Source organism: Dendrobates tinctorius, unplaced genomic scaffold (genome assembly GCF_039654945.1).
Source record: "Dendrobates tinctorius isolate UK_male_01 unplaced genomic scaffold, ASM3965494v1 ptg000037l, whole genome shotgun sequence".
NCBI classification, from domain to species: domain Eukaryota; kingdom Metazoa; phylum Chordata; class Amphibia; order Anura; family Dendrobatidae; genus Dendrobates; species Dendrobates tinctorius.
Window position 1 is genome coordinate 8,869,395 of NW_027361705.1, and position 17,745 is coordinate 8,887,139.

The following is a 17,745-nucleotide window of genomic DNA, read 5'->3' on the forward strand; positions in this document are numbered from 1 at the left end:
ATTAGAAGAATGAAAAACTATGTTTGCATGTTATGGCGCTACAGTGTGCTTCCTTTTTTGTTTGAATGTATATGAGTTGGTGACTCTAAAGGGGGTTTCACACTAAGCGAGATCACTAGCGATATCGCTCAAGAGTCACCGATATTGTGACGCGACAGCGATATCGCTAGCGATCTCGCTACGTGTGAAATGTAGCAGCGACCGGACCCCCCGTCGGCTATCGCTGATCGTGCTCGAATGTGCAGGTACATTTTTCCATCGCTTGCGTCCCGCTGGCCAGTAATTATCGTTGTGTTTGAAGCTTAAAAACGACGAGCGACGTCGATAGTGACGCAGGGCTCAGCGACACAGGCGTGACTTAACCGGCCATGCCTCCTCTGCCCCTATTGGTCTTTACAGCGCTCACAGTGCCTCATTCAACACTTTGTTCCCGTGCATAGTGGATGTTATTAACCAGTTTGGCTTCAATGTTCCTGTGTGAGTCGCTACAGCGTTTTTATTTTAACGGCTTTCACACCGCGGTTGCTTCAGCGTCCCTATCGCAATCGCTATTGCGCTTTTATTTGTGGATTCATTTTATTTATCAAAGAACAACTCTGTTTGCCAGGTATGTATTTAAATAGTACCGAAAGTTGCCTTCCCCCATTGTAGTTTGCCCCTTGTTGTACACTCATCCACCTCCATTTTCTCTATTGTTAAGCGTTCACTTTTCAAGCTCTGCGATCCAAGATCAGCAATTTAAACATTTCTATGTACATTGTGTCCATATGCATTGGACTGGGCATCCATTTTTTGTTAAAAACCGTGCCCACCCCATTCTTGCTATTTTTGAGCGTAAGGCCGGTTTCACACTAGCACATTTTCAACGCGCGCACGGCCGGGGGTAGCTCCGCCCCCGATCCGGCTCTCTGCCCGGCGTGCCCGCCCCTTGCCTGTAGCGCCGCCTCCTAGCGGACAGCGGCGCCTGCGATCGGCGCACCCTATCTTTAGCATAGGGTGCGCCGATCGTGCGCAGGCCGTGCGCTAGTTGCGCTTTGACCTGCGCTGCGCACTTTTGACGGTGCGCCGTGCGCGCCAAAATCAAACTTTTCGGATTTTGGCGCGCACGGCGCACCGTCAAAAGTGCGCAGCGCAGGTCAAAGCGCAACTAGCGCACGGCCTGCGCACGATCGGCGCACCCTATGCTAAAGATAGGGTGCGCCGATCGCAGGCGCCGCCGTCCGCTAGGAGGCGGCGCTACAAGGAAGGGGCGGGCACGCCGGGCAGAGAGCCGGATCGGGGGCGGAGCTACCCCCGGCCGTGCGCGCGTTGAAAATGCGCTAGTGTGAAACCGGCCTAACAATTTGAAAGCACAGCGACCATATATCTGCAATTCAAACTCTTTTTTATTTCCTTTTCTATGGCGATTGTGTCCATACGCATTGTCGTTGGCAGCCATTTTAGATGACAGACCGCACCCGCCTCCATGCTTGCTGTTTTGTAGCGTAATACTTTTATTGCTTATTATTAACCATGTTTCAGCAATTTAATTTTTTTTTACCTTTTGTATGTCCATTGTGTCAATACGCACTGGGCCTGCACAGCCATTTTAGTTTCAGACCGCGCCCGCCCCCCTTTTCTTGCTACTTTTCAGCGTGACACTTTTAGAGCTCAGCGACCATGCATCAGTTTTTCACTGTTTCCTATGGTATGTTCATAGTGTCCATACGCACTGGCCTGGGGCATACATTTCAGGTGTCAGACCGCTCCCACCCCATTGTTGTTATCTGTTGGCTTTATTGAAGCTCTTGTTTCCATATTGTCTAATGATTTTATTTTATTTTGCAGTTTGTATATCATGAACAGCGCAGAACGTACTATTGTGGCTGCTGCTTTGGTGTTGGAGGGTGGTCGGCTACATGAAGAGGCACTGATGCAAGAGAGGCGGTCCAAAAGAAAGCGGCGCATGTGGACCAGAGAGTGGCTGGCGAAGAGGTCCGAATTCTCACACATGCAGCTCGTAAGAGAACTGCAGGAGAACAATCCTCAGGATTTCAGGAACTATCTGCGTATGTCAGAGGACTCTTTCAAATTTTTACTAGCCAGGGTGATGCCATTCATTGAAAGGAGAAATGCCAAAATGCGAGCTGCTGTGCCGGTAGACGAATGATTGACCGTGACGCTGAGATTCCTGGCCACCGGACGATCACTCAAAGATCTGCAATTTTCTTCTGCCGTTTCTTTGTCACTGCTCTGCAGTTTGATTCCTGAAACATGCAATGCCATAGTTCAAAGCCTCAGGAGCTACATCCAGTTTCCAAAAACAGAGGCGGACTGGAAAAATATTGCCTCTGATTTTCAGCGGCTTTGGCAGTTCCCAAACTGTGGGGGGGCTTTGGATGGTAAACATGTGAGGATCACCCAACCGCCGAAAAGTGGATCCTATTTTTTCAATTATAAGGGCTATTTTAGTGTAATCCTTATGGCCCTTGTTAATGCAAACTACGAGTTCATAAATGTTGATGTAGGCATGAACGGCAGGGTTTCAGATGGGGGAGTGTTAGAACATACACTTTTTGGAGAGCGATTGAACAAATGTGACCTGAACCTGCCTCCCAACACAGAGACAACCGCCAACCTCAACTTTGTTTTTGTCGGTGATGAAGCCTTCCCGCTGCATGCCAATCTGCTGAAACCGTACCCCCAAAAAAGTGTGACGGAGCAAACACGGATATTTAACTACCGTTTGTCAAGGGCATGAAGGGTTGTGGAGAATGCGTTTGGCATCATGGCCAGCCGCTTTCGGATTTTCCACACACCCATAAACCTAAAGTTGGAATCCATTGACTCGGTCGTTATGGCTTGTTGCGTGCTGCACAATTTTCTGCGGCGCCGCGATGCAAATGATTACACTCCGCCTGCCTTTGTGGACTCTGTTGACACGACAAATGGTCAGGTTCTTCTTGGTGGGTGGCGTGACAATGATCCCGCAGTACCTGGACTTCAAGCACTGGCAAGGGGAAGAAACCGTGATGATGCAAAGGCCTGCAGGGAGCATTACTGCCAATATTTTAATGAGCCTGGTGCTGTTACTTGGCAGCATCAAATCTAAACAGCAAAAGTGTATATTTAACATGTTTATTTTATTCTTGTGTGATAAATACAACAATAAATTCAAATTGTTACTACTTTACAAAGTGTTTGTGGTTTTTAAAAGAAAAAAGAAAAAAAGGGAACGTTCCAATGTGCTATTTTCCACACAGTATATACAGGACATCCCCACACGGTATATACAAGGCAACCACACACATTATACAATGCCCAGCCCCGCATGGTATATACAAGGCAGTCCAACACGGTATATAAAGCCCAGCCCCGCATGCTATATGCTGGGCAGCCACACACGGTATATAAATACCAGCCCCGCACGGTATATACAGCCCGGCCCCACACGGTATTTAAAGCCCAGCCCCGCATGCTATATGGTGGGTAGCCACACACGTTATATAAAGCCCAGCCCAGCCTGGTATATACAGTAAAATCCCGCACATGGCCCTGCGAAACAGTATCAGCACTGTAGCATCGGCGTGAAGACGCCATTTTATAACCGCCCTCAAGTGGACGCTATAGCATCACCGATAAGCGTGCACTAGTACCATATTAATTTGAATAACGCAGTAGCGTCACCAAAAGAGGCGCGATAACGTCGTGACGTCACTACGTTCTTGTGGTCGTCCCTGCTGCGGAGTGAAAGTAAAACAGGAAGCAATGGCTGGCAGACAGAGAGCTACACCTTGGGGGAGGCCGAAATGCGCTTCCTGGTACAGGAGATGGAGAGGCGGGATTATGCGTGTGGACAGGCGCATGCACACCCCATGAGACACAAGCGGGCTGTGTTGCGGAGGATCCGGCGAGGGCTGTTACGCCATTTCGGAGTCGAGCGCACCACGACACAAATAAGGAAAAAACTGGCGGATCTGCGCTTTCGCTCAAGAGACCTCCTCACCAGCCTCCAACAACAAGTGCGAAGGGAGCGAGGTGAGTGTTCCAGATAGTATGGTTTTTACACATGTTATATTACTTTTTAAAGTGTTTTTTTTTTTTTTTACGACAGGGTTTACAGTTTAAAAAATAAAAAAATTTCCATTCGCACATGTTAAATAGCACAACTCAAGTTGAAGTGGTATTGCGCTCAGTATTAATTTTTTCCCAACAGCGGCGCATGCAGCGGCCCCAGCCCCATCACCACCAGCCCCCGCAGAACACGCAAGCCCGCCGCTGCAAGCATCTCCTGAAGCTGAGCCCGTAAGTTTTTAAAATACGTTTATTTATGTTATTAGTATTTTAATTGGGTTGAAAGATAAAAGAAAAGGGGGGGAGGAGGAAGTCAAGGTTCACATAAGGGGGAAGGAAAAGAGATTTTGATTTGTAATAATTTAAAAAACCCAAAGTGTGATCCAGGGAGGAAACCAAAGCAAAAAAATTGTAAACAGACCTGATGGTAAAAATTAAAAAAAAAAAAAAAATATATAAGTTATATACAAAAAAGATGCTTGTTGGAGAGAGAGATAATAACAACATTAGAAAGAAGTATTCGGTTTCAATTATATAGTATTACAATACCGTTTGATTTTGGATGTTTTTACCGCTTTGGAAATGCTCATTGCACAATTTCCAATTTTTAGATACCAGAGCCCGTAAGGACCCCCTCGCCCCCCTCAACGCCTCAACCACAAATTGCTTCCTCCACTTCATCCCCAATGGGTGTGTTTTCTCCAGCATCACTCCGAGAAGCTGGAGCAGACTCGACCTCCGGTAATCGAATAACTTTTTTCTTGTTTGAAGCATGTTTGAAATGATAATTTGTGTAATAGTTGTTGACATAATATATATATATACCTTTTTTTTTCTAGTACGTGTTGCCACTCGACGTGGAAGAGCTGTTATCTCCTCATCAGATGAGTCAGAGGTGGCACAAAAACGTAAGTGTTTGACCGCAAGAATGAACCGTATGCACACATCTGCTGCCACTTTACACTATGGCTCCATATTGCGACCCATAGGATATGGCCCCATTTGCTACCACACCTACATTATGCCACCATATGCTGCCCCACACACTATGCCCCCATATGCAGCCACATTGAAAAAGCCCCCTTTTTGCTGCCAAATATACTATGCCCCATATGCTGCCGCCTATAGCTATTACCCCATATTCTCACCTATAGAATATTGGCCATTGATTATGACCGCATATGCAGCCACATCCTGCATAATAATCTAAACAATGTAAATTTCCTCAACAGAAATACTAACCTTACCTGATCTCTTGGCAGCACACAGGAGGGCGATGTCTGCGTTACACCAACTCGGAGTGATGCTGGACCAATTTGTGGCAGCCCAACCGCAGGGTGAAAACATTTAATTTTGTTTCGTGTTATATTTTATGTTCTAGCTTTTCTTATTTTTTTGTTAAAAAAAAATATATATATGTCATGTTGACATATGTAAAACTAAAAAGGTTTGTTTAAAAATCTATCATAAAAAATGAATTAAAAAGCCAAAAAAAAAAAAAAAAAATTAAAAATTAAGAAACTGACACTGTCAGTAATTAAAACATTAAAACAATGTTATTTTGAAAAATCAATTCTACCTCTCATGTGGCACCTTTTTTTGGCATCGTAACAGATAGAATATTAATGTTATAAGAAAACACTCTTTTTCGTATGGAACACTACACGTACCGGGCTAATTGCTGGCTTTACTTAACTACACAGCAGACAATGAAACCTGCCTTTATCGCGCAGCAAACCACTTTTTCACAGTCTACAAAGAACTTGTAACAGGGATCATGTGTAATGCAAAAATTTAAATTTTATTTCTTTTTTTCAAACAAACAATAAGGATACAAAACTAAAACGGGTTCTTTAATTAATACAACAAGTAAACATTAAAACTATAATTGAGTGTAAAAACAGTCAGAGTCATTAAGTTGCTGCCTTGCAGGATTTATGAATGGGGCACACTGGAAATGTGGGGTTCCAAGTTCATGCTCTGTATTGGCTGAATCATCCTTCTTGGCGTGCTGGTTACATGTTCTTGCGTCTGCGGCCATGGGTTTTGTGACATAGACTGGCCATCCACAAGAGTATAAGTGCATGTAAGTTTGCCGACAGAAGCTTTATTTAGCGTTTCAAAGATTAGTCTCTCGGCCTGAAGCCTTTGCGTTCCGTCGAGAGACCGAAGTCTTTCGTCCACCATGTGTGCAAAGCCACCAATTGCTTGTTTCTCCTGCAGCACCAATATTTTCTTAGCTAAATCTACAAACTCTGGAAAAGGAGGAGCGGTGGCCTTTCTTTTTCGACTCACTGGGAGACGCCTTTGCACAGTGTATGCTCCCGCGGACACACTTGCCTCCTCTGCAATGATGGACATCCTGTCGTCGGTTACGTTTGCTGTTGCTGGGGTTTCCTGTATGACACATGGTGTAGGTGAGACATCTTCTGTAACATGCTGCAAGAACAGAAAAAACAGGTTAAAACACAGAAAAATTAAAAAGTGTTGTCTAAACACATAACAGAAATTATTATGAGGGGGGAGAAGTGGTACTGGCTATGTAATGACATCGACCATTTGTAGAAATTATGTAATGATAACACAATTACACATGTACAGTTATCAGCTGTGAACAAAGTTTTCAATCATGGACTTATTCATTAAAATTCAACAATAGCATGTACATAACTATGTATCATTGGTTTTTTGAGGGAAACCCAAAACATACTTACATCGACAAGAGGGGAATCAGGCCGTGTCACTGTTTCTTCCTCTTCAGGCAGTGACATTGAACAATGCATAAGCCGGGGGATTTCCTGGTCTCGTGTAAACTCCAGTAAGTTGTAGTACCACAACCTCGGAGCATACACTTCATCGGTACCCGCCCCCGACCTAGTAGACTTTTCCACCTTGTTCAATTCCTTCTTGTAGACAGTGTGTAGTGCCTGTATTTTTTTTTTAATAACAACCTCATCTACCGATTCGCAGGGATGATGTTCTTGATATAGATGCACAAGTTTCTCATATGCAACCTTCTTTTTGTACTTATTACTGTAGTCTGGCGACTTCACCTTCCAGAGGCAGGGCATTGACCGATACATGTCAATAAATTGGCGTATGAAGTCTTGGCTACTTGCTACTTGGCTACTTGCTGCCATCTTTAAAAAAAAAGAAAAGGAAATGGTGAGAACGTTTCATTTCGGCACTGTGGCTCAGTTACGGCATGGTTCAAGAATGTGCATATGGACACAATGGACATACACTAGATAAAAAAGAGTTTGAATCGCATAAGCTTGGTCGCTGACCTATAAAAGTATCACGTTCAACAATAACAATAATGGGGGTGGGCGCGGTTTCTAAACTAAAATGGCTGCCCAGACATGTGCATATGGACACAATGGACATACACTAGATAAAAAAAGAGTTTGAATCGCATAAGCTTGGTCGCTGACCTATAAAAGTATCACGTTCAACAATTACAAGAATGGGGGTGGGGGCGGGCACGGTTTCTAAATTAAAATAAAATAAAACAATAAAATAAAACAAATAAAATTGCATACACAAAAATTATAACTTTTGACCCAAAACAAACCTACCTTTGACGGTGTGAAAAATCCGAAAGTTATGGAGGAGAAAAAAAAATAACATAACTAGTACTGTTGATTCTTCAGATGGTCTCAAAAATGGAGGTATTGGAAAATAACGCTGATGAGTCTTCAAGAGGGTTGCTGAAGGACGAATAGCAAAATCAAACCAAAAAATGCACTTTTGTCTCTAAGGAGAAAAATGCTGGTTTAGAAGCTAACCACAGCGCTCCAGAGATTTAAACTGAAAGGCTACTACGTCCTCTTTAATGATGCCGCCGGCCAATGACCGTGCATCGGTGACCACCAATCGGTGCTTGGGGGGCGTTGTAAATGAAACGCTGACGCACGCCCACCAAGGTCTGAATCGCTTTCTGTTAAGTAATGTGAAAGGTACTCAACGACCAACGAGGTCACTATGCAGATCGCTGATCTGTCTAGAGTCGTTGACGAGATTGGACTGTTTGAAAGCTATCTAGCAATCACGTAACGACACACCAGCGATCTATTCCTGGTCGGATCGCTATCGTTATCGCTGGTGCGTCGCTATGTGTAAAAGGCCCTTAAGTTAAGCACCTGTTCACACTATGCTTATGCTGGGATGTGACGGTCAGTTTTTTAAATTTGTATTCATTAACCTTCTGACTAAGCACTCCACCTGTTAGCCGCAGGTGTTTTTAATCAAAGCAGGGCCACCACCCCTCCACAGAGATATAGATTTCAGTCTAAGGAGACAATTTACATAGGTTCCCATTCAGATGAAGACTTTAGTTTAAGTGAGGATTGGCATTAGGTTAGGGTCCTGGAAAATGAGAAATGCCTTACCATGGCTTCCAGGTACACATAAATTGGCCATTTTATGCGCTAAACTTTCTCAATTTTTCATACTTGTAATGCAACTAATTTTTCATATTTCATGTTTGCATGTTATGGCGCTACAGTGGGCTTCCTTTTTTGTTTGAATGTATATGAGTTGGTGACTATAGGTTAAGCACCTGTTCACACTATGTTTATGCTTGCTTGTGATGGTCAGTTTTTTTAAATTAGTTTTCTAGAGACGTACTACAGAAAGCAAGATGATGTGAAGGTTTGCCTATTGTGACAGGGTCACTGGCACGGTATATGAGGGGAGATATGTGTCACAAGACTGCGTTCTTCCATGAACTAGAAAGCCATAAGTATCACTTCAGCATGCTATGTTTAGAAGGAGTTAATCAGCCATGACATAATGGGACAGGTTTGTAACTGAGTAGGTAAGAGGTGGGCGGGATGTCTACTCACCATATCTCCATCTCAAGGGTGTGGCTGGGATGTTAAATATACAGCCACTGTTTTTTTTCTGTGCTGTGGTTTGGAGAGGTGAGACTCCAGATGTGGCTCTAGGTGGAGGTGAAGACTCATTGGGGTCTGAGTGGTTGAATCGCTAAGGCATATGGACTTTGCCATAAGCTATTTTTTTGGTTTTGCCATTATGCCTGAAAGGCCATGTTTACTTTACTGAACCCCGCTACAGATTATGCTGTTCCATAATAAATCAACCGGTGATTTACCACAAGAAGCGTTCCTGTGTCTATCTTAGGAAGCAGCACTCTATAGCTCACATGTAATAGCATTTCATGCTTCTCTTGGCGATTGGTCAGCAGAGATTTCCTTGAAGTCTCAATTTGGGCGGTTTCAACCATATGCGAAGAATAAACAGCCAATGTCACATGAAAATGACCAAGTAGTGATTATGGTGGATTGTGCACTGCAGACTGAGACCAAGCTTAGAAAAGAAGTCCTTGTTATTAGTCATGTGACTAGTTGCTCCAGAGTCTATAAACCATGCATGCTTTGATGTATTTACACTGACAGTAAATGCAGTTTCAGTATTCACAGAATCATTTTCTGCAGACACATCACTTTTAACCCTTTGAAGACTGCTTTGCTTTTTCAGCTGATTCATTCTAGCTTTCCAGACTCTGCAGTCGGCTTTCAAATGTCCTGATTTCTTGCAAACAAAACATTCACGTGTTTCTTTTAGGTGCTTTCTGTTATCATTTAGATTTTTTGTCTGTAAAGCACATTCTGCATCGCATGTCCTGCTGTTTACACCTTCCGCTTTCCGCTTATATTCATCTATGAGCTTCCCTCTGACATACTCCAATGTAAGTTCATCATCTGGGCGCGCATCTAGTGCGGTTACAAGCGTGTCATGTCTTTCTGGAAGACCACTAAGCAGTAATGCGGCTACATGAAAGTCCTTCAAATCTTCCCCAATGCCTCTCAGGCGTTCTACAATCTCTAGAATGCTTGTTATGTCCCTGCAATAAGCTGTATGTAGGTCGGACAAAAAGAAGGCTATCAGTTCGCATCAAGGAACATTTAGATAACATTAACAAGGGGTTTAGAGGTCATCCCCTGTCTCGCCACTTCTTGGATACCCACAATCGATCTTGTCATGGCATATCCTTTTGTGGTATTGAACTAGTGCACTCCAATCCAAGAGGGGGCGAGTTTTTAAAACAAATGTCCAGAATTGCATACAGGTGGATTTTCCTCCTGGATAGTATGGCCCCCAAAGGCCTAAATTACGAAATTGAATTTTATGCCTTTTAAATTTGAATCCAAATCCAAATATAAACTTAAAAATTTAATTTCGTCTTTGCAAAACCGATCTATGGGGTCCTCCTTTTCAGAAAGAATTCCTTTTATTTGTATTTTTCATTTCTGCTGTTTTATTCAAATATCGCAATCCAGCATGCAGGTCTTATGTTGTTGTGCACACAAGATTCTTTATTTTTTAATTCCCTATGTTTTATTTCATTCTTATTAATAATTAAATAGAGAATAGATTTAGTTTTATATGTTTATTCTATTAATTTAACTATTTTAACTTCCATTGCACTTTACAGTCAATTTTGCATTTATTTAATTTAATTTATTTAATTTAATTTAAAATATATGTCTCCAATATTGTGGACATAAGTCTGTGCAATCACTTTCACATAGGCGGTGTTTAAATGTAAATTGAAGTAGAGTGGGCGGAGCTAAACTGGGAGGCAGGGGGTTATCAGGACGGGCCAGGGTCAGTGCCTGTAACCTCGATGAACAGGGACTGCGTACCTCAAAACGCATCGTTCAAACGGACCCCTCACACTCCCCGTCCAGCCTAGCAGCTGGTCCTGTGAAGTCACGCTCCCAGCGACCTGTTTCCTACAGTGTGTCGGCGGCGGTTCTACGGCTGGAGCCCGCCGTCAGCCTCTGCCTTCTCAGAGCTCCCTGCTCTCTACCCCCGCCTGTCAGCTGGATTTCATTAATCAGCGCCGCTCTGCGAGCGCACCTCTACATGTCACACGCTACTTCACTGCTTTGAAGCGAAACTTGGCAACCCAACACCTTATCATTGCAAGTAGGTATCTAAACTTGCCACCATTCATTGGTGTGGGTTAGAGCGCAATGTGTGTGATTTAACCACTGCCTCACCACCATCTCTTAGGGAGTGTGTGCTAATGCAACCTCTGTTTAGAGCAGGGGGTTTTTTTTGGCCTCTAATCATCTGAGCTTTTTAGGGGCTTATGAGCTGAATTTACTCAACGTTTGTGTGGTTTAATAATAGCCTCACCATTATTTGTCAGTATTTGTGTGCAACATCAGCAGAGGGTCATATTTCAATTGTAACCTTGGTTGTTGCGATATCTTTGGCCATTGTTCACCTGTTACCTCTAATTATAGCCTCACCGCTACTTGTCAGTGTTTGGGTGTAACATTAGCAAAGGGTTATATTCCAATTGTAACCTTGGTTATTGTGATTTTTTGGCCTTTGTTCATCTGTTACTTCTTGAGCATAGGGATCCTTATGGATATAATGTTATTCTCGGGCTTACTGTGCGCTGCTTGACCAGAATGAAATCACCACAATATGAGAAATTTGACCATTTATTTCCCGTAGAAATAAATGGTCAAATTTCTCATATTGTGGTGATTTCATTCTGGTCAAGCAGCGCACAGTAAGCCCGAGAATAACATTATATCCATAAGGATCCGTATTGGAGGTCACGCAGTGGACCTTCGGGCGTGCAGCAGGCTGACGGCAGTTTTATATGCTTATATCTCTCCTGGAAAGGGTGAGTAGACCTTTGTCATATTTATCTCATTACCACCAGATAAGACCCTATTGCGCTTTTCTGTTTCCCAGTTTCATTATATTACTTCTTGAGCATAAGCGCAGTGAAGTTTGATTTATTCTTACATTTTGTAAGTCGTTATAAACTTGTAAATAACTCATGAACGAATAAAGCTACGTTTAAACCAAGCACACCATTGTTTTTATTGTGAAATTCTCAATAAGCTTGATGTGTCACATGACCCTCTTGCCACTGGAAAAAATAAAGTTGGATCCAAAATGGCTGACTTCAAAATGGCTGCCATGGTAACCACCCATCTTGAAAAGTTTCCCCCCTCCCATATACTAATGTGCCACAAATAGAAAGTTGATATCACCAACCATTCCCATTTTACTTAGGTGTATCCATATAAATGGCCCACGCTGTACATTGGTTTGTGTATAACTTTTTGTGTGATTCTTATAACAGTTTTTGTGCGGCTGATGAAAAAAGAATACACCGTTTTGGATGTATACATTTTTTTCCATATTCACTATTCTGGTTAAACAATGTGACCATGTATAAGTTGCGTGATTCTGTATATAGCAATACCACTTATGCATGATTTTTATAACATATAATGGCAAAACATGTTTCTGCTTTTTTTTATGTTTTAACAAACTTTATTGAACCTTTTTTCACTTTTTGCTTACTCTCATTATGGGACTTTAATATTTTACTTTAACTGGCATAATACAAGGTAATACTCATGTATGGCAGTGCATTTCATGTGTAATTTTACACTAACACTTGGCCTGACAGCCCCTGCTTATGGCTACCATGGCAGGCAAACTCTGAACCCCCTCCATCTGTTAATTATGGCCACTGATGCTATTGACAGCAGCATCTAAGAGGCTAAATAGCCACAGTCAGTGCTAGAATAGACTGCAGCAATGGCATCATGGTGTCAGCTGTAGTGAACAGCTGATACCCATTCAGTTGCTGCTGACATGGGAACACTGTACTTATTCCTCAGTGTCATAAAAAGGCAGCACTGAGGAATATGATACAATAATGAAAACGCGTAGCATTGGTCATTAAGGGTCCAAGGGAATCTACCAGCTCATTCAGCCTCCCCCTAAACTGATTACATGACTGAGTGGGCTATGACAATATAAGTAATTTCGTACCTTTATCAAACAAAAGTGCTGCTGTATTGAAATTAAAATGCTGGAAAAGCTCTGGAGGGGAAGGACAGGGGAAAACTTTCACTGCCTTGTCTCCCAGCTCCATTCTCAGCCTGACTCCACTCTCCCCTTGGTGACTGACATACTGCACCAGCACTGTCAATCACCTAGTGGATGGTGGAGTTAGGCTGAGAATGGAGCTGAGAGCCAAGGGAGTGGAACTGCTGTCTCTTTGTTGAATTTTCAGCCTCATTTGCACAAAACTTCTATAGCCGATTTGTCGGCAATACTTGTATTTTTGCAGCTTACACAATCAGGTAATCGGTTTTGTGGGTCTGGGGTGTTGAAATAATGTCATTGTGGCTAAAAGATATCCATTTTTTTTAGAAAATGTTACCCTCCCTCGCTCTACCCAGGATTGGCCACAAAACATCCCAAAAAACTGCAACCTCAAGGTTAGTTTTCTAAAAACACACTGTAGCGCTATAACATGCAACCATGAAATATGAAAAATGAATTGTATTGCTGCATTAGAAGTATGAAAAATTGAGAAAGTCTAGCTCATAAAATGGGCAATTTATGTGTACCTGGGAGCCACGGTAAGGCATTTCTCATTTTCCAGGACCCTAACCTAATGCCATTCCTCACTTTGACTAAAGTCTTCATCTGAATGGGAACCTATGTAAATCCTCTCCTTAGACTGAAATCTATATCTCTGTGGAGGGGAGGTGGCCTATGAAAAATGAATTGCATTACTGCATTAGAAGAATGAAAAACTATGTTTGCATGTTATGGCGCTACAGTGTGCTTCCTTTTTTGTTTGAATGTATATGAGTTGGTGACTCTAAAGGGGGTTTCACACTAAGCGAGATCGCTAGCGATGTCGCTCAAGAGTCACCGATATTGTGACGCGACAGCGATATCGCTAGCGATCTCGCTACGTGTGAAATGTAGCGGCGACCGGACGCCCCATCGGCTATCGCTGATCGTGCTCGAATGTGCAGGTACATTTTTCCATCGCTTGCGTCCCGCTGGCCAGTAATTATCGTTGTGTTTGAAGCTTAAAAACGACGAGCGACGTCGATAGTGACGCAGGGCTCAGCGACACAGGCGTGACTTAACCGGCCATGCCTCCTCTGCCCCTATTGGTCTTTACAGCGCTCACAGTGCCTCATTCAACACTTTGTTCCCGTGCATAGTGGATGTTATTAACCAGTTTGGCTTCAATGTTCCTGTGTGAGTCGCTACAGCGTTTTTATTTTAACGGCTTTCACACCGCGGTTGCTTCAGCGTCCCTATCGCAATCGCTATTGCGCTTTTATTTGTGGATTCATTTTATTTATCAAAGAACAACTCTGTTTGCCAGGTATGTATTTAAATAGTACCGAAAGTTGCCTTCCCCCATTGTAGTTTGCCCCTTGTTGTACACTCATCCACCTCCATTTTCTCTATTGATAAGCGTTCACTTTTCAAGCTCTGCGATCCAAGATCAGCAATTTAAACATTTCTATGTACATTGTGTCCATATGCATTGGACTGGGCATCCATTTTTTGTTAAAAACCGTGCCCACCCCATTCTTGCTATTTTTGAGCGTAACAATTTGAAAGCACAGCGACCATGTATCTGCAATTCAAACTCTTTTTTATTTCCTTTTCTATGGCGATTGTGTCCATACGCATTGTCGTTGGCAGCCATTTTAGATGACAGACCGCGCCCGCCTCCATGCTTGCTGTTTTGTAGCGTAATACTTTTATTGCTTATTATTAACCATGTTTCAGCAATTTAATTTTTTTTTACCTTTTGTATGTCCATTGTGTCAATACGCACTGGGCCTGCACAGCCATTTTAGTTTCAGACCGCGCCCGCCCCCCTTTTCTTGCTACTTTTCAGCGTGACACTTTTAGAGCTCAGCGACCATGCATCAGTTTTTCACTGTTTCCTATGGTATGTTCATAGTGTCCATACGCACTGGCCTGGGGCATACATTTCAGGTGTCAGACCGCTCCCACCCCATTGTTGTTATCTGTTGGCTTTATACAATTGAAGCTCTTGTTTCCAAATTGTCTAATGATTTTATTTTATTTTGCAGTTTGTATATCATGAACAGCGCAGAACGTACTATTGTGGCTGCTGCTTTGGTGTTGGAGGGTGGTCGGCTACATGAAGAGGCACTGATGCAAAAGAGGCGGTCCAAAAGAAAGCGGCGCATAAGGACCAGAGAGTGGCTGGCGAAGAGGTCCGAATTCTCACACATGCAGCTCGTAAGAGAACTGCAGGAGAACAATCCTCAGGATTTCAGGAACTATCTGCGGATGTCAGAGGACTCTTTCAAATTTTTACTAGCCAGGGTGACCCCATTCATTGAAAGGAGAAATGCCAAAATGCGAGCTGCTGTGCCGGTAGACGAACGATTGACCGTGACGCTGAGATTCCGGGCCACCGGACGATCACTCAAAGATCTGCAATTTTCTTCTGCCGTTTCTTTGTCACTGCTCTGCAGTTTGATTCCTGAAACATGCAATGCCATAGTTCAAAGCCTCACGAGCTACATCCAGTTTCCAAAAACAGAGGCGGACTGGAAAAATATTGCCTCTGATTTTCAGCGGCTTTGGCAGTTCCCAAACTGTGGGGGGGCTTTGGATGGTAAACATGTGAGGATCACCCAACCGCCGAAAAGTGGATCCTATTTTTTCAATTATAAGGGCTATTTTAGTGTAATCCTTATGGCCCTTGTTAATGCAAACTACGAGTTCATAAATGTTGATGTAGGCATGAACGGCAGGGTTTCAGATGGGGGAGTGTTAGAACATACACTTTTTGGAGAGCGATTGAACAAATGTGACCTGAACCTGCCTCCCAACACAGAGACAACTGCCAACCTCAACTTTGTTTTTGTCGGTGATGAAGCCTTCCCGCTGCATGCCAATCTGCTGAAACCGTACCCCCAAAAAAGTGTGACAGAGCAAACACGGATATTTAACTACCATTTGTCAAGGGCATGAAGGGTTGTGGAGAATGCGTTTGGCATCATGGCCAGCCGCTTTCGGATTTTCCACACACCCATAAACCTAAAGTTGGAATCCATTGACTCGGTCGTTATGGCTTGTTGCGTGCTGCACAATTTTCTGCGGCGCCGCGATGCAAATGATTACACTCCGCCTGCCTTTGTGGACTCTGTTGACACGACAAATGGTCAGGTTCTTCTTGGTGGGTGGCGTGACAATGATCCCGCAGTACCTGGACTTCAAGCACTGGCAAGGGGAAGAAACCGTGATGATGCAAAGGCCTGCAGGGAGCATTACTGCCAATATTTTAATGAGCCTGGTGCTGTTACTTGGCAGCATCAAATCTAAACAGCAAAAGTGTATATTTAACATGTTTATTTTATTCTTGTGTGATAAATACAACAATAAATTCAAATTGTTACTACTTTACAAAGTGTTTGTGGTTTTTAAAAGAAAAAAGAAAAAAAGGGAACGTTCCAATGTGCTATTTTCCACACAGTATATACAGGACATCCCCACACGGTATATACAAGGCAACCACACACATTATACAATGCCCAGCCCCGCATGGTATATACAAGGCAGTCCAACACGGTATATAAAGCCCAGCCCCGCATGCTATATGCTGGGCAGCCACACACGGTATATAAATACCAGCCCCGCACGGTATATACAGCCCGGCCCCACACGGTATTTAAAGCCCAGCCCCGCATGCTATATGGTGGGTAGCCACACACGTTATATAAAGCCCAGCCCAGCCTGGTATATACAGTAAAATCCCGCACATGGCCCTGCGACACAGTATCAGCACTGTAGCATCGGCGTGAAGACGCCATTTTATAACCGCCCTCAAGTGGACGCTATAGCGTCACCGATAAGCGCGCACTAGTACCATATTAATTTGAATAACGCAGTAGCGTCACCAAAAGAGGCACGATAACGTCGTGACGTCACGACTTTCTTGTGGTCGTCCCTGCTGCGGAGTGAAAGTAAAACAGGAAGCAATGGCTGGCAGACAGAGAGCTACACCTTGGGGAGGCCGAAATGCGCTTCCTGGTACAGGAGATGGAGAGGCGGGATTATGCGTGTGGACAGGCGCATGCACACCCCATGAGACACAAGCGGGCTGTGTTGCGGAGGATCCGGCGAGGGCTGTTACGCCATTTCGGAGTCGAGCGCACCACGACACAAATAAGGAAAAAACTGGCGGATCTGCGCTTTCGCTCAAGAGACCTCCTCACCAGCCTCCAACAACAAGTGCGAAGGGAGCGAGGTGAGTGTTCCAGATAGTATGGTTTTTACACATGTTATATTACTTTTTAAAGTGTTTTTTTTTTTTTACGACAGGGTTTACAGTTTAAAAAATAAAAAAATTTCCATTCGCACATGTTAAATTGCACAACTCAAGTTGAAGTGGTATTGCGCTCAGTATTAATTTTTTCCCAACAGCGGCGCATGCAGCGGCCCCAGCCCCATCACCACCAGCCCCCGCAGAACACGCAAGCCCGCCGCTGCAAGCATCTCCTGAAGCTGAGCCCGTAAGTTTTTAAAATACGTTTATTTATGTTATTAGTATTTTAATTGGGTTGAAAGATAAAAGAAAAGGGGGGGAGGAGGAAGTCAAGGTTCACATGAGGGGGAAGGAAAAGAGATTTTGATTTGTAATAATTTAAAAAACCCAAAGTGTGATCCAGGGAGGAAACCAAAGCAAAAAAATTGTAAACAGACCTGATGGTAAAAATTAAAAAAAAAAAAAATATATAAGTTATATACAAAAAAGATGCTTGTTGGAGAGAGAGATAATAACAACATTAGAAAGAAGTATTCGGTTTCAATTATATAGTATTA

General features: G+C 43.3%; 1 protein-coding gene across 1 annotated transcript; it reads right to left on the minus strand.

Annotated features, from left to right (window-relative positions):
- Window positions 1-3,103: 3,103 nt before the first annotated feature.
- LOC141088022 (uncharacterized) lies at window positions 3,104-10,015 on the minus strand. Its single transcript, XM_073573870.1, has 2 exons — window positions 6,768-10,015; window positions 3,104-6,492 (listed from the first exon to the last, which is right to left on the minus strand). Exons 1-2 carry the CDS (start codon window positions 7,191-7,193, stop codon window positions 5,989-5,991), a joined length of 930 nt encoding a protein of 309 aa, XP_073429971.1. The 5' UTR covers window positions 7,194-10,015; the 3' UTR covers window positions 3,104-5,988.
- Window positions 10,016-17,745: the final 7,730 nt, after the last annotated feature.

Coding starts and splice junctions, on each gene's coding strand:
- LOC141088022 (XM_073573870.1), bottom strand. CDS start 7,193: ATGGCAGCAAGTAGCCAAGTAGCAAGTAGCCAAGACTTCATACGCCAA. Junction 6,493..6,767: donor CTGATTCCCCTCTTGTCGAT/GTAAGTATGTTT, acceptor CTGTTCTTGCAG/CATGTTACAGAAGATGTCTC.